General features: G+C 43.8%; 1 protein-coding gene and 1 long non-coding RNA gene across 6 annotated transcripts in view; one reads left to right on the top strand and one right to left on the bottom strand.

The window, feature by feature from the left end:
- POC1B (POC1 centriolar protein B) overlaps nt 1-923 on the bottom strand; it is a 104,986-nt gene extending 104,063 nt beyond the window's left edge. Inside the window, exons 1-2 of one of the 5 annotated variants that reach the window (XM_027543196.1) lie at nt 756-923; nt 14-98 (exon numbers count right to left, since the gene is read on the bottom strand). In XM_027543196.1, coding sequence (XP_027398997.1) covers nt 14-98; nt 756-770 — 100 coding nt within the window. In that variant the 5' untranslated portion in view covers nt 771-923. Of the gene's footprint in view, nt 1-13; nt 166-755 lie in introns of those variants that run through there. The other 4 variants (XM_027543193.1, XM_027543194.1, XM_027543195.1 and 1 more) reach the window with 4 other exon arrangements.
- On the top strand, nt 170-14,203 carry LOC113893295. Its single transcript, XR_003511274.1, has 3 exons — nt 170-442; nt 12,782-12,879; nt 13,988-14,203. It is a non-coding gene; the product is annotated as an uncharacterized LOC113893295 (long non-coding RNA).
- The last annotated feature ends 11,318 nt before the right edge of the window (nt 14,204-25,521 follow it).

Genomic DNA, 25,521 nt, shown 5'->3' with positions numbered 1-25,521 from the left:
AAAGAAAACTTACCAAGTTGTTTGCCATTGGGGCTAAAGTCCACAGAGGTGATCGCAGCTTTGTGGCCCTTAAAGTAACGCTCCAGAACCGGATCCTCCTGGGAAGGAAAGTTGTCAAGTTTTGAAAGCCGGTGCAGACCTCGAATGTGGGGGGTCGGAGAGGAGCGCGGTCCCCTCCTGCGGGAGCCGGCCCGGGAACGGCCATATCGGTGGAGGGTTGTGGGGGAGCAGCAGCACCCCGAACGAGCACGCGCGGCCGCAGCTAATTGGGGTGTACGCCGAGCACCAGTGTCCCCCCGCAGAGCCGGCGGAATCCCCGCTCGCGCTGCCCAGAAGCGGGCGCCCGCCGGAGACCACCTGGGCAGAGCGATTGAAATGCACGTTCCGGGGCCCCGCCCGCAGGCTCGCGGTCACAGGTGCGAGGCGGAGCCCCCCGGCTTCGGTACGTTTCAAAAACCTCCCAGGTGATTCTGACGCAGGCGCTCCACGGAAACCCTAAGAGAATTCTCGGGGGCCATGGGGCCGCCGGAGCTCGGGGAGGAGCACCCGGGGCTCCGTCAGGGCTCGGCGCTCCCGGTGCCCCGGGGGCAAGGGATGAGTCACGGGCGCCCCGGGACGAGGGGCGCGGAGCTCGCAGCTCAGGATTCGGCTGAGGACTCCTGCCTCCATGTCCCGCCAGGTGCGGGTGTAGCCCCGACCTGGCTCCCCAACCCGCGGGACCGGCTCCAGGGAGGCGCACCGCAGCCCGTCCTTACCGGGGAGGAGGCCATGGGGGAGCGCTCAGCTCCCGGCTCCTGCCCGCAGGGGGAACCGGGGGGAGGGAGGGGGCGGGGTAGGAAGGGGGACCGTGCGGTGCCCGGAACCGTCTGCCCGGAGCGGCAGCGCCTCCCGGTCACTACAACAACGGCGCCCCAGTCAAACCCCGCGCTCCAGGCGTGGCCAGCCGAGCCCCGAGGCTGCGCCCGCGCCAAGAAAAGCCGGACCTCCGCCACGTGGCAAGCCGGACGCCCGGGGATCGGGTGTCGCCACACATCAAAGCCAACGTTTGCTAACACCTGAGCTCCCCCCCCGCTTGATACCAGAAGAAGGGTAGTAACCAAGATAGGTAGGAGACCGATGCTTGGGAGAGGGTAAGGAACCTGTGATCGATGCAATCAGAATTCTATTACGCGTTAAAGAGACAGCGCGCGCGAATTTGAAGCGGGTCCCGCACAGCTTATTTTTTGATGCTGAAGAGAGTTTGATCTGAAATGAGGCGGCTTGCTATTTATTATTATACACAAAAGAACTAAATCTCTGGAGGATAGACTTGAATTTATTTAACCACTATTTTTCACGCACGCCCAGCATGTTATAAATGTAGATGCTGGATAAACGTGATGAATGAATGAATGGATGTTTTCCATCCACTTAAGGTTTTTCTGCTGCGTTTCTGTTTCAATCTCATTTGCCTGTGCTTTAGAGCTGCAAATTGATACAGTAGCATATTTGAGGTCTTTAGGAAGAGTTAGAAACATATTTTTTGTTCTGTTTAAATTATCTGGCCACATGGTAACTATAGCCATTGCTACAGTAGACTTTCCTACATAGAATATCATTTGAGCTTCAGCAACACTGCGAAGTTGATAAGAATTGTTGCCGACCTTTAGAGATTATAAACTTGATTCTTAGACATTTTGATTTAATAATCAAAGGTTACACAAAGGCAGCTCTTTCAGTTCCAAGTCCGTATCCTTTTTTACCTTGTTACAAAACTTGAAGGACTCAGCTGAAAATTACATATAGCATAAAGATTCTTGGCAGCATAAGATGGCATAATAGACCACAGCTGGTAAGATACACGGTCTATACAAATGAAAGGCATACTACACTATTACAGATTTTCTAACTCATTGTTTAGTAATAGAATTTAGTTGTAATGAATACTGTACATAGCAATCAAGCAAATTTAGACTGAAATATTAGTTCAAGTGTATGTTTGTTGAATATCTCCAGGATGTTTGGCAGTGAGGGATACAAAAGTAACTGAGATATTTTCCCCGCCTTTGAGAACTCAACAATCTAGGTTTCTGAGTTTCATGTTTTAGCATGCATAATGATGATTTTAGGGGACCTCAGTCTCAAAGATGCTGATTCAGCGTATATAAAGTGGACTCAAGGAGTCTACAGATGTATTAATAATAAGCCTCTTAGGTGATTGCCTTGGGAGTCTCAGCTGTGTACATTGAGAAACATCACTCTAGGAGGTGATGTGTCAAGATTGTTGATACTAGCAACTTATCAGCAAACTGTGGCAGGACTCTAAGCTTTGCTACTTATTCCCAGTCCAGGTTTGACTTTAAAAGAAAAAAAAAAAGACCAACATATTAAAAAAAATAATGCTGGATGCTTGTGGGTACGTAAAAGGATATACAGCACTGTGAAAACAGTTGACAGTTCCTAAAAATTTAACCCTGAGGTATATACCCAAGTGTATTAAAAACAGGGACTGGAACAGATACTTGTACACCAATATTCATAGCAGTATTATTCACAATAACAAATAAGTGGAAGCAATTCATGTATCCCACAGATAAATCAGTAAGTAAAATGTGATACATACTTACAATGCACTGTTACTCAGTCATAAAAAGGAATGAAATTCTGATACATACTGCAACATGCTATATGGTGCTTAGTCGATCAATCGTGTCAGGCTTTTTTCGACACCATGGACTGTAGCCCGCCAGGCTCCTTTGTCCATGGGGATTCTCCAGGTAAGAATACTCGAGTGGGTTGCCATGCCTTTCCTCCAGGGGATCTTCCCCACCCAGGGATCGAACACAGGTCTCCCACATTGCAGGCGGATTCTTTACCATCTGAGCCACCAGGGAAGCCTGCTGCAGCATGGGTGAACCTTAAAACATTATGGTTTTGTTTTTTTTTTTTTAATTTAATTTTATTTTTTAACTTTACAATATTGTATTGGTTTTGCCATATATCGAAATGAATCCGCCACAAGTATACATGTGTTCCCCATCCTGAACCCTCCTCCCTCCTCCCTTTAAGTGAATAGACCAAACACAGAAGAACATATATAGTATGATTCCACCTATTGAGGTACCTCAAATATGTGGATTCATAGAGACAGACAGTAGAATGGAGGTTAATAGAATGGACTGGAGATAAGGAAGAATGGAAAGTTATTGTTTAACAGATGTGGAGTTTCTGTGTGAAATGAAGTTCTGGAAAGAGTGGTGATTGTTACAAAACATTGTGAATATACTTAATGCCATTGAACTGTACACTTACAATAGTTAAAATGGCAAAACTTATGTATATCTGACTACAATAAAAATAAATAATCAAATACATAATAATTCTGAAAACTCTGAGGACCTCAGAATTTCTCACGGTCAAGATATATCTAATATTGGGTTTAGCAGATTAACAGAAAAAGTTGGAGATGTATAAACTAGCTCAAAAAAAGAGAGAGAAATTTTTTAAGTATGGATTTTTCTCTAAGTCTCTTAGTTAAAAGAGATTCCCTGGCGGCTGAGGGGTAAAGAATCCATCTGCGAATGCCAGAGACATGAGTTTGAGCCTTGATCCGGGAAGATCCCTCATGCTGTGGAGCAACTAAGCCCATGTGGCACAACTACTGAGCTTGTGCCCTGGAGCCTGGGAGTCACGTCTACTGAACTCACGTGCGCCCTAGAGCCCATGCTCCGAAACAAGAGAAGCCACCGCAATGACAAGCCCCGCGCACCCAACTAGAGAGTAGCCCCTGCTTGCCGCAACTACAGAAAAGCCCATGCAGCAACGAAGACCCAGCATAGCCAAAAATAAATTAAAAAAAAAGTTTCCCAGGTGATGCAGTTGGTAAAGAATCCACCTGCCAGTGCAGGAGACCGAAGAGATGCATGTTCAATCACTGGATCAGGAATATCCACTGGATGAGAAAAAGTCAACCCACTCTAGTATTATCACCTGGAAAATCCCATGGACAGAGGAACCTGGTGGGCTACCGTCCATAGGGTGGCAAAGAGTCAGTCATGACTGAGCATACACACTTGGTTAAAAATAAATTTAACTTTTTTCCAATTATCAGAAAATAAATATGAATAGGAAAAAAAATGATTGTCCCATCACTTAAAAGCTGCTTTAAAAATTTTTATTCAAGTACCTATGATAGGCTCACCACATGCCAGGTACTCTTCTAAGTACCTTAAAATTTTTGACAAATCTCATAAGAATCTGATTCAGTTCAGTTCAGTTCAGTCACTTAGTGGTGTCCGACTCTTTGCGACTCCATGAATTGCAGCACGCCAGGCCTCCCTGTCCATCACCAACTCCCGGACTCTACCCAGACTCATGTCCATCGAGTTGGTGATGCCATCCAGCAATCTCATCCTCTGTCATCCCCTTCTCCTCCTGCCCCCAATCCCTCCCAGCATCAGAGTCTTTTCCAATGAGTCAACTCTTCGCATGAGGTGGCCAAAGTACTGGAGTTTCAGCTTTAGCATCATTCCTTCCAAAGAACACCCAGGACTGGTCTCCTTTAGAATGGACTGGTTAGATAATATTAATTTTTTTCTTCCGGTTTTGTTGAGATATAACTGAATCAGCACTGTATAAGATTAGGGCATACAACATAATGAGTTGACTTTCATACATGATGAAATGATTACCACAGTAAGTTTAGTGAACATCCGTCATCTCATATAGATACAACATTTAAAAAAAATTTATTTTCCTTGTGATTCTTAGGATTTACTGTCTTAACTTTCATATAATACATCAGCGTTAATTATACTAGTCATGTTGTACATTATAGAGAGATGATATTTTTCCTATTTCCCTTGTATAGATGAGGAAATTGACATGCAGAGACATTAAGTTGCTTAGTCACAGGCACACAGCTAGGATGTGGAAGAATTTTAGATTTTAGTGGGGTGCTTCCAGACTCCACCTCTTAATCACTAAGTCATGATGCCATTTTTTGTGATTGCAAGCACATTAAAAATATGTAAAATTCTGTATCCTACCTAACACTTTTCCCAGGAAGTTTTACAAAAAGCAAGAAATATAACACCTCCTTTATTTCCATTCCACTGGCCTCATTTATTACTCCAAACTGCCCTGCCCATTATTTTCCATATTTAATTTTATTTCTTTTTTTGCTATTTCTAAACTTTGCAAACAGAAAAAGCTCAAAGGTCAGTTCAGTTCAGTCACTCAGTCGTGTCCGACTCTTTGCGACCCCATGGACTGCAGCACACCAGGCCTCCTTGTCCATCACCAATTCCCAGAGTTTACTCAAACTCATGTCCATTGAGTCAGTGATGCCATCCAACCATTTCATCCTGTGTCATCCCCTTCTCCTCCCGCCCTTCAATCTTTCCCAGCATCAGCGTCTTTTCAAATGAGTCAGCTCTTTGCATCAGGTGGCCAAAGTATTGGAGTTTCAGCTTCAGCATCAGTCCTTCCAATGAACATTCAGGACTGATTTCCTTTAGGATGGACTGGTTGGATCTCCTTGCCATCCAAGGGACTCTCAAGAGTCTTCTCCAACACCACAGTTCAAAAGCATCAATTCTTTGGCACTCAGCTTTCTTTATAGTCCAACTCTCACATCGATACATGACTACCGGGAAAACCATAGTCTTGACAGGGCCTTTGTGGGCAAAGTAATGTCTCTGCTTTTTAATATGCTGTCTAGGTTGGTCATAACTTTTCTTCCAAGGAGCAAGTGTCTTTTAATTTCATGGCTGCAGTCACCATCTGCAGTGATTTTGGAGCTCAAGGGTGGACATCTGGAAAAGTGGCCCAAGTTGGGGATTTTTTCCCCTTAAACTCAAGCCTGCTTGAGTTCATGTAATTCTACTTGCTACAGTGATCATTTGGGACCTTCTTGGATTACAAATTTATTAATCTGAATAGGAGCCACAATATTTAAAAATTTACAAGGTATCATTAGAAGCCAGGTACAAAGGTAGGACAAAATGGATTCTTTATTTAGCCCTCCTTTGCTAGATCCCCCTCAAATCAGAAATTGAGTTGATCCACGTTGACACTCTGAAGGGTTGTTATTTTAGCACCAGTCATTCCGAGGTCTGCTGCTGCTGCTGCTGCTGCTGCTGCTAAGTCGATTCAGTCGTGTCTGACTCTCTGGGACCCCATTGACAGCAGCCCACGAGGCTCCCCCGTCCCTGGGATTCTCCAGGCAAGAATACTGGAGTGGGTTGCCATTTCCTTCTCCAATGCATGAAAGTGAAAAGTGAAAGTGAAGTCGCTCAGTCGTGTCCAACTCTTCTCGACCCCGTGGACTGCAGCCCACCAGGCTCCTCCATCCATGGGATTTTCCAGGCACCGCAGTTCCCTTCAAAGGTTGAGAATCAGGCATAGCACAGAGGTGCCATCTGCTGTTCATTTCCCTTTATGGCACCTGGACTGAAAAACTGAGCTAGAGGCGGACACGACTGAGCAACTGAACTGAACTGAACCCTTGAACAACATGGGTTTGAACTGCACAGGTCCACTTACAAGTGGTATTTTTTTTTCAGTAAATATATTGGAATTGTTTTTTTGAAAATTTGCAACAATTTGAAAAAACTTTTAGACAAACTATGTAGCCTAGAAGTATTAAAAAATTAATAAATTTAGGTATGTCATGAATGCATAAAAATATGTAAGGTTCTGTCTATCCTTACATAGGCATAAGGTAAGTGATATTTCATATTAAATGAGTAGTGTGTTAGCCTTCTTTTGTTTTATAATTTTTCTTTCAAAGAATTACATCATAGAGTATGCCTCTCCCTTGTAATCAGAGAAACTGCATATCGGCCTAGCATCACAGGTAAGTTTTTTTTAATGTAATAATGTTTCCAATACTGTACTGTGAATAAGACTATGATACTGTATGCTATAATAGTTTCCCTGGTGGCTCAGTCGGTAGAGTCTGCCCACAGTGTGGAAGACCCTGGGGTTCAATCCCCAGGTCAGGAGGATCCCCTGGAGAAGGAAGTGGCAACCCCTGGAGTATTCTTGCCTGGAAGATTCCATGGACAGAGGAACTTGGTGGGCTACCGTCCATGGGGTCACAAAGAGTCAGACATGACTGAGTGACTTACACTGTATGCTATAAAAATTTTATATTGATCATTCGTGAGTGTATAGGCTAAGCTATCATGAAGCATTTGTATTGATTACACCAGGCTACAATAAAGCGATCATATTGCTGCTACTTCATTATCAATGCAGAAACTGTTATACCTATAAACAAGTATGGATTTCTTTTACATGTTACCTTTCATTTTTGATGTCTAGTGTTAGTAATTTGTATAACACCTACAGTGTTTTGTATTATACAAGACAATATTGATGTAGATAGAGGCAGATGATTCACTTTGTAAACAGATGACGTAAACTTATGATATGGATAATACAGTACAGTACTGTACGTGTATTTTCTCTCCCTTATGATTTTCTTGATAACATTTTCTCTAGTTTATTGTAAGAATTCAGAATATATCAAGTATAACATACAAAATAGATGTTAATCAACTGTGTGTGTTATCAGTAAGGCTTCCAATCAACAGTAGGCCATCAGTAAAAGTTTTCCAGGAGTCAAAAGTTATACATGGATTTTCAACTGCCTAGCATTGTTCAAAGGTCCCTGATGCTGGGAAAGATTGAGGGCAAAGGAGAAGGGGGCAGCAGAGGATGAGATGGTTACTTAGCATCACCAACTCAATAGACATGAGTTCGAGCAAATTCCAGGAGATAGTGACGGACAGGGAAGCCTGGCCTGCTGCAGTCCATGGGGTCCAAAGAGTTGGATACAACTTAGCAACTGAACAACCACCTGTAGCCTGTTGCCAGGCAGTTTAACTCTTCTGGATACAGTTGCTTCATAGTAGCCGAGAATACATAGAAAGCGAAGTACCAGATCCTTCTGAACCATTAAAGCATTAACCTTTTTTCTTTTAAAGACTGTGAATGATTTATATCAATTAACATTAAGTCACCAAGTCCTATCAACTACATTCTCACAACTGATTTTCCCATCTTTCTGTTCTTTTGGCTCCAGCCCTTCTATAGATCCTCTGCTTCTGCCTCCTGGAGTATTTCTGTAATCCCAATTTACTTTCCGATTTCCAAACTTACCTGTGTCTGTCTGTCCTTCATGGTACTAACAAATAGGTAAGAATCATCAGAGCAGCCAAAGTACCAATTCCCACCCCAGAGATTTTGATTTAGAAAGTCTGATGTGAATATAAGAAATCTATAGGTTCTCAAACAAGCTTTCCAGGTGATTATAATGTGCATCAATATTTGGGAGCCACTGGGCAAATCATGCCACAGGACTTCTTTAAAATGAATTTTGTGGCTACCTGGTCTAAGCCTCAAACCAAGTCTTATTTTATATTCAACCATCACTTCAAGGGATTCCCTGATAGCTCAGTTAGTAAAGAATCTGACTGCAATGCAGGAGACCCCAATTTGATTCCTGGGTTGGGAAGATCCGCTGGAGAAGAGATAGGCTACCCATTCTAGTATTCTTATGCTTGCTCTGGCTCGGCTGGTAAAGAACCAGCCTGCAACGCGGGAGACCTGGGAATGACCCTGGGTTGGGAAGATCCCCTGGAGAAGGGAAAGGCTATCCACTCTAGTATTCTGGACTGGAGAATTCTATGGACTGTATATTCCATGTGGTCACAAAGAATTGGACAGGACTGAGTGACTTTCACTTTCACTTTCACCTAGCTCCCCCAAGCCAACAGTTAAGCTATTGCAGAAAATTCCTGCAGGAAATGAGCATTAGGATCACCTGAAGGACTTGTTAAACTGCAGAGAGCTGACTCCACTTGAGAATTTCTGGTTCAGTAGATCAAGAGTCTGAGAATTTGCATTTATAATTACTAGGGTCGATGCTTATGCTATCAATGAACTATTTTGTGGAAGTCCGCAGAATAAAAAATAAAAAGTGGTAGCAGGGTTAGGGAAAGAGACAGGAAGTAGAATCTGGTGTTTGCCAGGGGCTGAGGGGGAGAAGGAGATGCGGAGTTACTATTTTATGGGTGTAGAGATTCAGTTTGAGAAGATAAAATATGTCTAGGTGGATGTACTTAGTGTCACTGAGCTATATACTGAAAAGTGGCTAAATAGTAAGTTTTACATTGGGTGTATCTTACCAAAATTGAAAACAAAAGTAAGAGAGAAGTATTGAAGGGAAAGAAAGCACATAAGTAATGGCATCCTATTTGGAGGGTGAACTTCGGTAGAACAGAGGGCACTGTAGGCATGGAGCATTCTGGCACTCTTGGGGTGCTGGCAGTAGGGATGTAAAAAAAAAAATGAGAGTTGACATAAATAGAGCTTCCCAGGTGGCACTAGCAGTAAGAATCCATCTGCCAATGAAGGAGACATAAGAGACACATTTGATCCCTGGGTTGGGAAGAGGCCCTGGAGGAGGGCATGGCAACCCACTCCAGTATTCTTGCCTGGATCCCATGAACAGAGGAGCCTCGCTGGTCCCAGTCCATGGGGTCTCACAGACTCGGACATGACTGAAGTGACTTAGTACACGCGCACGTGACATAAATAAAATGAAGGGAGGGGGCAGAAAAACTGAAGTGCTGTCCTTGGTCCTGAACCAATACTACCTGTTGGCAAAAGTTATCGGGCCTGCCTTCAGACACTAATAACTCTTTTTTTAAGACATATAGTTTAATATTTAATTTTCTAAAGAAAGAATGTAGCTTTTACTGTCTAAGAGTAAATAAAATCATGATAATAATTCACAATTTACCTAGCTTCTTTCATGTATATTGACAGTTGTATCAGGTTTCCACTTGTAAGAATTTTCTCCTTTTTCCCATTATGAAGAAAAGGCAATACACGCCTCCCTTCCCCTCTCCATCCTAATCATGAGCTTATGCATTAGAAGGTCATTTAAGGTAAACCATCACTATGACTTGTCAAGTAAGTATGTAAGAGGGGTGAAGGGGAAGACAGAATTGAAGATGGCTGACAGGTCTTTGCTTAAATGACACTCCTCAAAGAGGCTTCAGAGACTACCCTATTTAGTGTGGCTCCTCTTTGCAGTCATTCCCTATCCCATATCCCTAACCATCTTTGATTTTCTTCATAGCCTTAGCTATTCCCTCTGCCGTTACTTCCATAAAATCTTTGCATGACCCCCTTCATTTCCTTCACTTAAGTCTCAGAAGCTTTTCAAAAATTCATGCCTCATCTCATTCTATACCACACCAAAATTTTATTTTTCTTCAAGCATGTATGCCTCACAACTTAAAAATAGTCAAATGATTTTAAAAGACATTTCACTAAAGAAGATATATAAATGGTCAGTAAGCATGAAGAGATTCCTGACATCATTAATTGGTTCAGTTCAGTCACTCACTCATGTCTGACTCTTTGCAACCCCATGGACTATAGCAGGCCAGGCCTCCCTGTCCATCACCAACTCCCAGAGTTTACTCAAACTCATGTCCATTAAGTCAGTGATGCCATCCAACCATCTCATCCTCTGTTATCTCCTTCTCCTCCTGCCTTTCAATCTTTCCCAGCATCAGGGTCTTTTCAAATGAGTCAGCTCTTTGCATCAGGTGGCCAAAGTATTGGAGTTTCAGCTTCAGCATCAGTCCTTCCAATGAACATTCAGGACTGATTTCCTTTAGGATGGACTGGTTGGATCTCCTTGCCATCCAAGGGACTCTCAAGAGTCTTCTCCAACACCACAGTTCAAAAGCATCAATTCTTTGGCACTCAGCTTTCTTTATAGTCCAACCCTCACATACATACATGACTACTGGAAAAACCATAGCCTTGACTAGACAAACCTTTGTTGACAAAGTAAAGTCTCTGCTTTTCAATATGCTGTCTAGGTTAGTCATAACTTTCCTTCCAAGGAGTAAGTAAGTGTCTTTTAATATCATGGCTGCAGTCACCATCTGCAGTGATTTTGGAGCCCTCCAAAATAAAGTCTGTCACTGTTTCCACTGTTTCCCCATCTATTTCCCATGAAGTGATGGGACCAGATGCCATGATGTTTTTTTTGTTTGTTTTGTTTTCTGAATGTTGAGCTTTAAGCCAACTTTTTCACTCTTCTCTTTCACTTTCATCAAGAGGCTCTTTAGTTCTTCACTTTCTGCCATAAGGATGGTGTCATCTGCATATCTGAGGTTATTGATATTTCTCCTGGCAATCTTGATTCCAGCTTGTGCTTCATCCAGCCCACGTTTCTCATGATGTACTCTGCATATAAGTTAAATAAGTAGGGTGACAATATACAGCCTTGATGTACTCCTTTCCCTATTGGGAACCAGTCTGTTGTTCCATGTCCAGTTCTAACTGTTGCTTCCTGACCTGCATATAGGTTTCTCAAGAGGCATGTCAGGTGGTCTGGTATTCCCATCTCTTTCAAAATTTTCCAAAGTTTGTGGTGATCCACACAGTCAAAAGCTTTGGCATAGTCAATAGAGCAGAAATAGATGTTTTTCTGGAACTCTGTTGCCTTTTTGATAATCCAGTGGATATTGGCAATTTGATGTCTGGTTCCTCTGCCTTTTCTAAAACCAGCTTGAACATCTGGATGTTCACGGTTCACGTACTGTTGAAATCTGGCTTGGAGAATTTTGAGCATTACTTTACTAGCATGTGAGATGAGTGCAATTGTGCGATAGTTTGACCATTCTTTGGCATTGCCTTTCTTTGGGACTGGAATGAAAACACCTTTTCCAGTCCTGTGGCCACTGTTGAGTTTTCCAAATTTGCTGGCATATTGAGTGCAGCACTTTCACAGCATCATCTTTCAGGATTTGAAATAGCACAACTGGAATTCCATCACCTCCACTAGCTTTGTTCGTAGTGATGCTAATCATTAGAGAACTATAAATCAAAACCACAATGAGATACTACTTCACAGCCACCAGGATGGCTATAGTCAAAAAGATGAACAATGTTAGGTTGCAAGGATGTTTCAACATATGCAAATCAATAAATATGATGCTGCTAAGTCACTTCAATCACGTCCGACTCTGTGCGACCCCATAGACGGCAGCCCACCAGGCTCCCCTGTCCCTGGGATTCTCCAGGCAAGAACACTGGAGTGGGTTGCCAGTTCCTTCACCAATGCATGAAAGTGAAAAGTGAAAGTGAAGTCGCTCAGTCGTGTCCGACTCTGTGCGACCCCATAGATAGCAGCCCACCAGGCTCCTCCGTCCATGGGATTTTCCAGGCAAGAGTACTGGAGTGGGGTGCCATTGTCTTCTTCAAATAAATATGATACATCACATTAAAGGATGAAAGACAAAAATCATATAATCATCATATGCCTAACCAATTTAAAAGGATGAAAGACAAAAATCATATAATCATCATGTGCCTAGCCAATATGTCTCAGCATGATATGTGATCATTTATGTGTTTTCTCCCTCAGTAGCTCTTACCAAATCATGGTGGATATCAGTTAATGGCATCTTAAACTCCCCAAAAAAGTCTACTGTGTCCTCTTCTAGGCATCTACATCCTGTGTTGGATCAGGAGTTCCCGAAATAGTGCCTGAAGACATGAAAAAGTAATCTATTCATACGTGCCCTGATTTATTATCACTGATGCAGAGTCACTAATTGACTTTTCTCCTGCTGCTGCTGCTGACAAATTCTACTGTCAAATTACGCACATGCTAATCTTTTTCTGATGACTACTCAGAACAACAAAAAACTGCAGAACATTAGGTAGGGGTCTTGGAAAGTCTTTCAATTTCTTTCTGTTACAGGTGAGAAACCAAAGATCCCTGAAGGCTCACTGACTCCCACACTGTTCAGCTAGACCATCATGGAGCCAGTCCTACAAGTCAACACTCCAAAATTCCAGGTCAGGGCTGGCCCTTGACTACGAATGTGTCCTCTATGTTCCAGATGACCTCAGCCAGAGGTTATAACTTTTTAATCTATCTTTTTATCCAGATTTAGTGGAAGTCTTATAGTCTCTATGGAATATACTTTTGGTCCTCAGACTACTGATATATTTATGATATAAACATTATTAAGCATACTACTATGAACCACACAATATTTTAAATAAAAATATAAGTAAAAATGAGAACAAAGGTAGAAAACTCACTTACCTTCTAGGCCCAAGCAGATAACAGAAATGAGTGAGACTGGCTAGACTGTAGGGTTACCAATACAATACAGAGTGTCCTAAGTGAACTGCACGAGTTACACAAGACATACACTGAAAACAGTACAATAAAATCACTGTATATCTGAACTTCAGGAATTTGCAGAGAACTGGAAAGACCCTGCCCCTCTCACCTGAAGAGGGCAGCTGCCACTCAAGTCTCAGAGGTTGTTGCCATGGGAAACACAGCTCTGGTGTCACCAAATTATTTAAACTTGATAAGCTGGAAATCCAGGCTTTTAGTCAAACTTCCCCACACTGTAAAAGTTGTAAACTGACTTGGAAAATTTTACAGACTACTTGGGGGGAAAAAAAATCACGTCTGTAGATTCTGATGGTGTTTAAGGGAGCCCCCAAATAAGACTTCTCTTTCCCACCCAAATGGGGAAGCAGTTGAGCCCTACAGGTTTCAGACACATGGAGGTCGAAATGCCAGCATTGCTATCACCAGTGCTGTAACAATAGTGGATTTGGCTTAAGTATTAAGGATATGGGCTTCCCAAGAGAAGCTAGTGGTAAAGAATCTGCCTGCCAATGCTGGAGACAGATGGGGGTGGTGTGGGGGGTTGGGTTCAATCCCTGATTGGGAAGCTCCCCTGGAAGAGGGCATAGCAACCCACTACAGTATTCTTGCCTGGAGAATTTCATGGGCAGAGAAAGCTGGGGGGTCACCATCCATGGGGTCACAAAGAGTGGGACACGACTGAGCGACTGAGCGTGTGTGTAAGCATTAAGGATATAACCAAACAGACTCCTAGCAGGCTCCTAAATTGAACTAACCGTGTTCTACCTGATCCAGCCGTTCACTCCAGCAAAGCAGAGTTTACCCTTCAATAAAAAAAGCAAACTGGAACACTCCCTCTTCGCAGACATAAGAGGCAAGACGTGGAGAAAGGCGGAGCTGGGTGTGCTCTGCCCCTTCTTCCCGACTCTTCGGTCAACTCTGCGACAGGGAAAGCCAAAGGGGAGAGGAGGTGGATGCTTTAATTTCTGAAATAAAACTGTTTTGAATTAAGGGTGTACTGGAAGGCATTTTATTATCAGTGAAAGAACAGATGAGGCATGGGGCTTCCCCCTCCCCCTTGCAGATTTCACACAGAGAGGAAGAAGTAGGCCTTTGCGTTAGTTTGAATGGGCAGAAGAAGAAAAGAATTAAATTGTTTTCTAATTGCACCTGATGAATCCCGCTTTTTTATTAACATGAATGTTGCAGATATTTTTAGTTTGAATAACTGAAAACGCATCTCAAACTGGCTGGTGTAACAGATGTGGGCACAGTGTGGTTGAGACCACAGATCTGTTTCCTGTGGTTCTCTTAGATCTGCCTCTCTCCATGCTGGCTTCTTCCTCAGACCCAGCACCCTGCTTGGTTACAAAAAGGCAACTGGCAGCAGATGTAACTTCATGTTCCCGGTTCACTTCTGAAGGGGAGAACATTACTTCCTGAAAGGGAGGATCAGAGATTCTCAGTTCCCTGCTGAGTAGAACACCTGTGAAGAAATCCCTGTGGCTAGGGAAATGCCACATTCTGGCTGGATTAGGCTTGTATAAATTAATCCAGTCAATGGAACATAATTAAACTACCCAGGATCCTTCCACAAACGCTAGTGAAAAGGTAGACACAATCAAAATGCAAGGCTGCTACCAAGTAGGATGGAAATGATGTGGGTGTGAGATGGGGAAAATGTACACCATGAGAGATGAGGCCGGACTGAATAGAAGACACGGCTGTTGATCCATGACCTCTGAAGAGGAAAAGGGATTGGGTAGAGGCCAGGAAGAGACTGGACTATAAAGGGGCTGGACACAGAGTGTGAAAGGGCTCTGCAGACCGGTGAATTAATCGAAGAATCCTGGAGCTCTAAACAGCACATTATATTATGGAAACTGTAAAGAGTTGATTTGTTGGCGTACGAGGTCCCAGGGAGATGAGGGAGAGGTAAGAGTGTCAACCCGAGGAATCTGGACACAGCATGAGTAGAACTGTTAGGAGCTAGAAGCCACTCTCAAATAGGGCAATTGAGAGCTTGTGGGAAGGATTAAGGGAAATAACAGAGATATGCTGTGTTGCTATTGTTCCGTTGCCAAGTTGTCTGATTCTTTGCGACCCCATGGACTGCAGCATGCCAGGATTCCCTGTCCCTCTTTATAAAGGCATAAAGAGACTTGCTGTATTATGAGGTAATAACAACACAAAGTCATTGCCATCCCTAGGTCTGAAGGGGTACAGGGAGAGCCAACACCAACGGACCAGAAATCTCAGAGTCTAATGACAGGAGCTGTGGGCTTTGCTGGAAGGGTGGTGTTGTCTGCTCTTAGGAACCTGGCTGGGAGGAGCCTGGAGAAATAATACCCTAGACCTCAGCGCTGGTGACTTCCATGTGTTAGGATAAACTAGAAGTTGGTGGGTGAGGGACATTATGAAGGCAGTCTATTACAAGTCAGCATCCTGGGGTCCGGAGCAGAGTGGAAAGTGGTGGAGTGTAGAGCTAAAGGGACAAACAGGAAACAATCAGCACAGAAGGAGGGTGAACCCCTGGAGGAATAAACAAAATCTCATAAAGCATCCTGGGGGGCCCAGGACGTTATTGAAAATTTCAAAGTTGGAGCAACACTGGCCTCTAGAGGGAGCTCAAGGATTTCTCTCCTTGCACTCACTGGCTCTAGAGGCAAAACATCAATAGAGGCTTAAAGAAGAAATATATAGATTCCACGGAAAAAGCCCTCAGCTGGGAGAGGAAAGGAATTGCTCCCAGAAATGGAAAATTTCCCTTCGCACTTAGATTTGCTACATTTGGGTTGATTTGTAATAATACCAATTAAATGAAACTGCCACTAAGCATTATTCACTGGATGCCAAGTTTTAGTACAGCGTTTAGTACAATTCTTCAAGGTATACACCACTTAAATTCCCATTTTACAGATTAGGGGACTGGGAGAGCCTGGATTTGGACCCACATAAGGCTAAGCCACTCTGCTCCTTTTTGCTTCCAGGTTGCTGGTTTAGTCCACTAAAGGTTGCCCTTCCTTAGAAGCCTAATAAAGCCATATAGCCTAATAAAGCCAGGGCAGGGTCCAGGGAAAAGGAGCTTGAAAGTGGAAGAAGCTTTCTATGTTAGGGTTTATCGTCATTGAACAATTTTAAGCACATATTTAATGACTGACACTGACTACCTGCCAGGCTCTGGACCAGGCCCCAAGGTTCCCCAGATGAGAGCACGACCTGCAGCACCTAAGGGAGTTCAGAGTCTGCTTAAGCAGAGGCGCATCCCGAGTCTACGACATGCCACCTGGCTGAGCGGGGCCAGGCACTTAAGTCACTCAATACTCTGTTTCCTCATCCATAAAACATACAGAGTAGATAAATACTACTTAAGAGCAATGCCATGGGAGCTTCCCTGATGGCTCAGTGGTAGAGAGTCCACCTGTCAATGCGGGATACATGGGTTTGATCCCTGATCTGGGAAGACTCCACGTGCTGTGGAGCAGCTAGGCCCGTGAGCAACAACTATCGAGCCTGTGCTCTCCAGCCTGGGAACCACAACTACGGAAGCCCGTGCACCCTACGGCCCTCTGCAGCAAGAGAAGCTATCGCAATGAGAAGCCCACACACCACAGCTAGAGAGCAGCCCCGCTCTCTGCAGCTGGAGAAAAACCTGATCAGCAATGAAGACCCAGCAGAGCCAGAATGAAAGAAAGAACAGCACCGTGCATGTTGTTAATGTTACAAAAGTATGAGCTGCTGTCTTTACGACATGCTGTCAGCCTCTGAAGCTTCTACAGTAGGTGGAGAGATAGAAAGACAAGGTCAGGTTTTTGGCCTGAGGAGCCAAAGGAATCAAAAAGACCACACTGTCTGCCACATTGGCAAAGTCCAAGGTTATGTGGGGGGAAAAAAAAGTCTTCTGGAGGCTCTAAGGAAACCCAGTTCAGCTGTTGGTCTGGGGGTCAGAGCTCTAAGTTCCAAGGCAGCAGACAGCGCTTGTCTGGCATTCCAATTCTGATCAGTTGATATTGGCTGCCTAGACCAATAGTCAGAGGGCTTCTCAGACTATATGTAGGATTAATGGAAAGAATGCCACGAGCCAGAGAAGATGTCTGCCGTTGATTCAGGATTGAGAGGGGAGAGCACGTGATTCTAGAAATGTGTTCTTTTGCCTGGAATATTCCTTGAGCAGAGTCCTCTGGGGAGGACTCGGAGGTCCTGACCAAAGTCTGAGATGAAGGTAATCCCCTGGTTTCCCAGTCTGTCCAGGACCGTCCTTGACTCAGCGCTGAAGGAATCCCCTCAGTCTCAGGCACAACCCAATTCATGTCACAGGCTTTTTATACCTGACAACGCTTAACAAAACAAACAGCAACAAAAAACTATGAACTCAGACCAGCTGAGATGACTGGGTGTTTTTTTTTTTTCAGTCTGAGGAGAGGCATGGATTCTGGCCTGCTGTAATGTGTTGGCCTGTATGTCCCCTAAATTTCCTTTCTCCTCACAGCAGCCAATCGTATCTCAATTTCTCAGCGATTTTCCCTGCTCTATGCACTGGAAGTCTTAGCAGGAAACAGATGGCACCCTCAATGGGGTTTAACTGAAAAGCATTGCGCTCAGGGATTATTTACAGAGGCGTGGGCAGGGTTAGTGGGGCTGACAAGATCTAGGGAGACCCCCAGGGATTAGCCCTCAGCCCCAGAGGGGTGCAGCTCCTGGTGTGCTGAGAGCTGAGCTGCCCAGGGAGACCCACGGCTGGGAGCTGGAGCCTCGGCCAGCAGGAGCCCAGGGAAGGCGGATGCCTCCCTGACCTCGCCCGCCTCCTGCCCTCTGGCCTCCTGCCAGTGCCTCCGGTCAGAGGGCAGGGAAACCATGCCAGGCGCCTGTGCAGTAGCAGTCAGAGTCCAGGCCCCAGAGCCTGGCCAAAAAGGACAGAGAAAAGACCTAAGAAGAACCGGGCTAGGCCGCCCTGCTGTCACTCAGCTTCCATTCTAGTCCTTTCCTCCCCTGGAGAAAGCAGCTCAGGTCCACAGTCATGAGAACACTCGAAGTTTCATCACTGAGGGATGACGGAGTTCGTTCCTGCTGCTTGCTGGACACTAGACCCGGCAGGCCGCAAGGTGGGCAGGAGAGGGAGATGAGGAGCAAGCAGGGACAACAGAGTCCGGCTGCTGCAGCCCCAGGCCTGAGCAGATCTAATGTGACCATCCTGACTGCCTTCTCCCGCCCCCTCTCCTCATGATGCCCCAACTCTCAGCTAGCACCCTGGCAGTGAAGGCAGTGCTGACCTGAAGGAATGAGCCCACCCTTCAATTCCTCAGGACCCAGCTATCATACTTAGCGCTCTGTCATTATGGAGTTGTTCTGGTCTCCCCTTGACCATGTCAGCTGCACAGGGAGTACGATAAATCCCATGGGCTCCAGTCACAGCACTGTCCCCATTTGGTAGCAATCCAATTTCTCCCTGTTAAACAGAATCAATCACACTGGCCCATAGAAACACCCAATGCTTTGCCCTTAATTATGGTAGGCACAGCCTGAGATGGCCATGGGGCATTTTCAGTGCTGTGCAGTGGAAATATGCCTCCCTGTTTGGCACAAGGACTGCAAACTCACTAGATACAAAATGTTTCAGGGACAGGAAGATAACCTTCTTGAAGAGGGTTATTCAGGGTAACAGTGAGAGAAGTCACTTCCGCCTCTGCCCTGGGTGCCTACAGACATATACTCAGCACCTTGTATGTATTGACCACTGATCTGACCACTTGATGAACAACACTCCAACCTCACACGAGGTCGTCTCCCTTGCTGCCCCTTCCATAAACCAGACCTTCAATAAGTCAGACAAAGACAAGTACCATATGATATCCCTTATACCTGGAATCTAAAAATAATGATACAAATGAATCTTAAAAATGAACAGATTTAGAAAACTAACTTGATCCACTAAAGGGGGAAGTTGGGGGGGGGATAAATCAGGAGTTTGGGATTAACATACACACACTACTATAAATAAAACAGATAATCAACAAGGACCTAGGGCTTCCCTGGTGGCTCAGCTGGTAAAGAGTCTGCCTGCAGTGCAGGAGACCTGGGTTTGATCCCTGGGTTGGGAGGATCCCCTGGAGAAGGGAAAGGCTTCTGGAGTATTCTGGCCTGGAGAATTCCATGGACTGTATAGTCCATGGGGTCACAAAGAGTCAGACATGACTGAGTGACTTTCACTTTCACTTTTCACTGTAAAGTACAGGGAGCTCTACTCAATATCCTGAAATAACCTATGCGGGAAAGGAATCTAGAAAAGAATGGATATACGGGTACGGATCACAGTGACTTTGCTGTACACTTGAAACTAGCACAACATTGTAAATCGACTATACTCAAATATAAAGTACAAATTAAAATTAAGGAAACTGAGACTTCAGTATGACACTCCACCATTCCATCAAGCCAGGTGCTTCTAGGTGATGCAAGAAACAATGGATTTCTTGATGTCAGCTCTCAGTACCACAGTTATTTCATGGTAACTGAGTTCCGCAGTCAAAGGCAGTGACGTGCCTGATACCATGGGGATGAAGAAGGCAGTCTATCAACCACCTATGGTAATGCTGGCGGAAGCACAACAAGCAGTAAGGGGGGATCACTCTCCAGAATACGCAACTATCCCCATAAAGATGCAGTATAGCACTGCCTCTTCCAAACTGGAGTGCGCCAAAATAATTGACCTGAGTGGCTGATGCTCCTAGGAAACGGTGCCACACAGGGACTCAGGGTTGGATTCTGGTTTAGAAAGTTGGACACTCTACGGCGGCACGGGCTAGATCAACTGTGGTGAGAGGAAACACACATTTTTGTCTCCATGTATTGCATCTATCTCGGTTCCCACAGCCACTTGGAACTTGAGCCATTTATGCAAGTGCACAGATGGCCAGGGGAGGGGGTTCACTGACAAACAAGGCGTAGGCCATCTTGGCTGCCTCCTTACTTAGCCTTCCATGCAATGAACGTCCTCTGGGGGCCATTTACGTGAGACTCAAGTTGCTTCAAACACCGTGGCCATTCTTAGGGGTCCATGACATAATTTCCCTGCAGATGATCTTGGCATCAGTCTTCCAAGATGTTTAAAAATTACTGAGTCCCTGATTAGTCCATCCACCTGTTAGCTATTGCCCATGAAACAGTATATTTCAGGAAAACTCATCTTACCTTTTTTTTCATGTCAAGTGACCAACCAGATCACTTCAGTGCCTGAAGTTCTATCAGAGGGAGATTTCCCTCCGAATTGCATCCTTAAATCAGGCCAGAGTCCCCCTGTCTTCTGATTATTTGGTCAGAGGGAGTTCCCTGAGGCCAGAGGTAGGGTTTGAGGGAGAGGTGGGAAACAGCAAGAAATCTGAGTCATCTGCTTCTGCAGCAAAGAGAAGTGCTGAGAATAGAACTGGGGATGTGAAGGGATAACAGCTCACCCACATGCGTGCAAGTTCTTTACCCTTAAATGTAAATGGGATTTAAATGGAACTTCAGGAAGCTTCTTCTTACTTTATGTGAGAAATTCTTATAGACCTAACAGCATCGATATTCAAGCCAAGAAGACAATAAAGGAATAACAACTTAGCACTTGACATATATTTCTGACACACAATGTATTTCTTAGTCCATCTTAAATGCACCTGAGGTAAAAGTAGATGCTTCTTACAACTGAGCTTAATTGATTTTTGCCAGAAAGTCTGTTTGGAAATGTGAGCTTCTGATACATTCCTTTTGTGTGTGCTTTGTAAAACATTTCATTTTTCTGTTTTCTTTCCCAGTGAGGGGAAAAAAATCACATCAGTTCTATAAGATCAGTTATATATAAGCAGTCTTAAAACTGCTGGAGCCCCAATATGGAGTCTTTAAAATAAATGTGCTTAAGCTAAGCCATGATGTCAGAAGCCATGAAAGGTAGCACAAGGGGGCATCTAGTGGCTGATAATGTGTGTTTCTTCTTCTGGGCATTGATTACACAGGAAACTTCATTTTGTGAAATTACAACAAGCTATGTGCTTATGATAGATGTACTCTTGTACATGTCTGTTATACTTCAATAGGAAGGGGAAAATAAAATGCATTTTATATAATCATGACATTCTTGCAAAAGTTTTCCTGAGCTAGAAATTAGATTAGACAATTTTGCAAAATGCTGCACAATTAGTGCCTTTTTCCAACTAACCAACCCACCAAAATCATGTATTGGAAGGTCTAGGATGCACAGCATTGCATTAAATATTGTCCATAGCTTTGTGGGGAGAGCAACATATCTACATTAAAAGCAATTAATTCACAACAGAAATATTTATTGAGTACCTACTAAGTAGCAGACATTATTCTAGAGTCGTGAGCTTACACAAGTGAGCAAAACAGGCAGAATTCTTGTCCTTGTGGAACTGATGACCTAGTGAGAGAACACAGCCAGTTAGCAACAGATAATAAGTAAACTGCATGATGTATCAGATGCTGACATGGGATGTTCAAGAAAGTCGAGCAGTGTAAGAGGGACTGGGAGTGTTGTGAGGGAAGTTGCAATTTTAAATAAGATGTTCAGGGAGGTGTTACTAAGAAGGTGATAGTTAAGTAAAAATGCCCAACTCTTTGTGACCCCAGGGACTGTAGCCCACCAGGCTCCTCTGTCCATGGAATTCTTCAGGCAAGAATACTGGAGTGGGTAACCATTCCCTTCTCCAGGGGATCTTCCCAACCCAGGGATTGAACCTGTGCCTTCTGCACTGCACACAGATCTTTTCACCATCTGAGCCACCTTGGAAGCCCCAAAAGAAGATGCTACCTATGTGTAAAGGTGGAGGAAAGGAATCTAGGCAGAGGAAACAATGAGCCAGGAAAGGACCTGATGAGTTCCAGCCAAGGAAACCAGTGTATTAGGATTAGGTGAGTCAAGGGAAAAGGAGTAGTTGTGAGGTCAGGGAATTAATGGAAGGAAAGATAACTGTAAGCTGCTCTATGATTTTGGTATTTACTTTCAATGAAATGGGGCAAAAATCTGAGTAAGGGAGTGCCATGAGCTGACATACATTTTGAAAGTATCTAGTTGCTTTTTGTAAATAGACAACAAAGGAGGAAGAGTAGTAGGAAAGGAAAGCCTCCTACACTGTTGGTGGGAATGTAAATTGGGCAGCCACTATGGAGAATGGTATGGCGTTTCCTTTAAAAACTAAAACTCAAGTTACCATATAATCAAGCAGTCTCACTCCTGGGCATATATCAAAAAAAACCCCTGAAAACTCTAATCTGAAAAGATACATGCACCCTAATGTTCATAGCAGCACTGTTTACAATAGCTAAGACATGGAAGCAACCTAAATGTCCATTAACAGATAAATAGATAAAGAAGATACATATAATATATATGCTATATACATACATAACATATATATATATATACACGCACACACACAATGGGATGCTATTTAGCTGTAAAAAGAATGAAATAATGCCATTTATAGCAACATCAGTGGACCTAAGTGATGATCATACTAAGTGAAGTAAATCAGACAAAGATAAATATCGTAGGATATCACCTATATATGAAATCTTAAAAAATGATTAGAATGAACTTATTTAAAAAACAGAATAGTGTCAAAGACATAGAAGGAGTGGGGATAAATTAGGGATTGGAGATTAATAGCTATACACTGCCGCCGCCAAGTCGCTTCAGTCATGTCCGACTCTGTGCGACCCCACGGACTGCAGCCTACCAAGCTTCTCCATCCATTGGATTCTCCAGGCAAGAACACTGGAGTGGGTTGCCATTTCCTTTTCCAATGCATGAAAGCGGAAAGTGAAAGTGAAGTCACTCAGTCATGTCTGACTCTTAGGCACCCCATGGACTGCAGCCTACCAGGCTCCTCCATCCATGGGATTTTCCAGGCAAGAGTACTGGAGTGGGGTGCCATTGCCTTCTCCCATACACTACTATATATAAAATAGATAACTAATAAGGACCTACTGTACTGTATAGCACAGGGAACTCTTTGCAATACGTTGTAATGACTATATGGGAAAAAAATCTGAAAAAGAGTAGATATATGTATAACTGATTCACTTTGCTGTATAGCAGAAACTAACACAACATTTTAAATCAACTATACTCCAATAAAAATATTTTTAAATAATGAGGACCTACTGTATAGCATAGGGCTTTTCATATCTTGTAATAATCTGATAGAAAAGAATCTGAAAAATAATATATTTATATATATGTATTAATATATACGTGTGTGCCATGCATGCTTAGTCATAACCAACTCTTTGTGACCCCATGGACTGTACCCCTGCCAGCCTCCTTTGTTTACGGAATTTTCCAGGCAAGAATACTGGAGTGGGTTGCTATTTCCTCCTCGAGTGGATCTTTCTGACCCAAGGGTTGAACCCATGACTCCTGCATCTACTACATTGGCAGGTGGATTCTTTACCACTGCTGCCACCTTTGAAGACCCATATGTTTGTGTGTTTATAAATCACTTTGCTGTATACTTGAAACATTGTAAATCAACTATACTTCAATTTTTTTTTTTTAATTGACAAACAGAAAAAGAGTAGCAGCAGGAAGACCCATCAGGAAACTTTTGCAATAACACAGGGGAAAAACGATGGCGATGATGGTGCCTGGGCCAGGCTGGTAGCAGCAGACATGCACATCATTGTCAGAGTTTGTGTATATTTTGAAGATTGAACCGACAGGATTTGTTGAAAGATTGGGCATGAGACTTGAGTAGTCAAGCGTGGTTTTGAGGTTTCAGGACTGAGCAAGGTGAAGTTGTCATCAACTCAGCTGAGGAAGACTGTGGGTAGGGCAGGGCTGGGGAGGAACATGGCAAGTTCGGTTGGGGGCACCATGAGTTTGGGACATCTGTCAGACATCCCAACAGAGAGGTCAAGTAGGTCGTGAAGCATCTATGAGTTTAGAGTTCAAAATAAATGTGTGAATGCAAATGTAAATTACAGATTAATAGGCACAGAGGCTATATAAGATTAGATGAGATAACCAGGAAAAAAAAAAATGCAAAATAGAGAAGCGAACCAAAGAGAAGGACCAAGCAATAGAGAAAGAACAGCCAGTTCTGTCCTAAGGCATCCTAAGCCCGCAGCAGAACTGGTTGACTTTCCACTGTAATAACTACCTTCCAGGAAAAGAAGTCCAAGGGCATTTTACTAGTTTCTATGCCAAGCCATGATCATGAATAATCGCACAGTACCTGGAACATAGTAATAAGAGCTTCTGAATTATTACAAATTGTTGAATGAGTTATTTCAGGGCTCTGGGGACAGGCTAAAATCTCCTGAGGTTTGAGCTCTTTTTATTAGAGAGATTTGATATTCTAAATACATTTAGACTTCCTCCCCTTCATACCCTCTGGGCACAATGGGGATCAGATGGGCCAAGGTGCTTCCTCCTTGGGACTGAGCTGAAAGGCTGAAGGCGGCTTCACTCAAAACAAGCTGCTCTTTCTCCCTAATCAACTCTATCTGATCAATTCTTTTTTATTTTGAAACATCTACCTGCTGTGACCAAGCATTCTTCTTGGTATCCCCGGAGAGGGGAGAGTCTCTGGGCCGTCTCCCCTCTCAGCAGCTTGCTTCCTCTCCTCACTGAAGCCTCTGTTAATGTCATCTCCTCAGAGAAGCCTATTAGCATCATTTGATCTCAAGCTGTCCTAGTCTCTTCCACTTTCTTTTTATACCACTCATTACTATCTGCCACTTTATTAATTTGTCGGACGGTTGGTGATATGAACTGAGATGTATCCCCTTAAACTTTGTATGTTGAAGCCCTACTTCTCAGCATACTATATGTAGATTGAGAACCAATTAAGATTAAATGAGGTCCTAAGAGTGGCTCCCTGATCCAACAGGATTAGTGTCCTTATAAGAAGAGACACCAGAGATTTGTCTCTTTGTGTGAGGACACAGAGATAAGGTGGCCATGAGCAAGCCAGAAAGAGCTCTCGCTAGAAACCAAATTAGCCAATACTTGGCCTTCTCGCTTCTGGAACCATGAGAAATAAATTTCTGTTGCTTGAAGCCACCCAGTCTATGATATTTTGTGAGGGCAGGCCGAGCTGACTGAGACCATTGGTTACCTCCTGCCTCTTCCACTAAAAGAGTCTTTTTAAAGCAGGATTTTAGGGGTTTATTTTTCTTATGTCAGTGTATGCAACTAGAACAAAGTCTCACTCATAGCAGGCCACTCACTAAATGTGGATGCACGAATCAACTCTCAGATCTTGTCGAGATGTCACTTAGTGGATGACCCCCATGTGGAAGGATCACGCTGAGCAAGAGCTAAAGTCAAG

Source organism: Bos indicus x Bos taurus, chromosome 5, assembly GCF_003369695.1.
Source record: "Bos indicus x Bos taurus breed Angus x Brahman F1 hybrid chromosome 5, Bos_hybrid_MaternalHap_v2.0, whole genome shotgun sequence".
NCBI lineage: Eukaryota > Metazoa > Chordata > Mammalia > Artiodactyla > Bovidae > Bos > Bos indicus x Bos taurus.
This window is presented reverse-complemented; position numbering and strand designations above follow the sequence as displayed.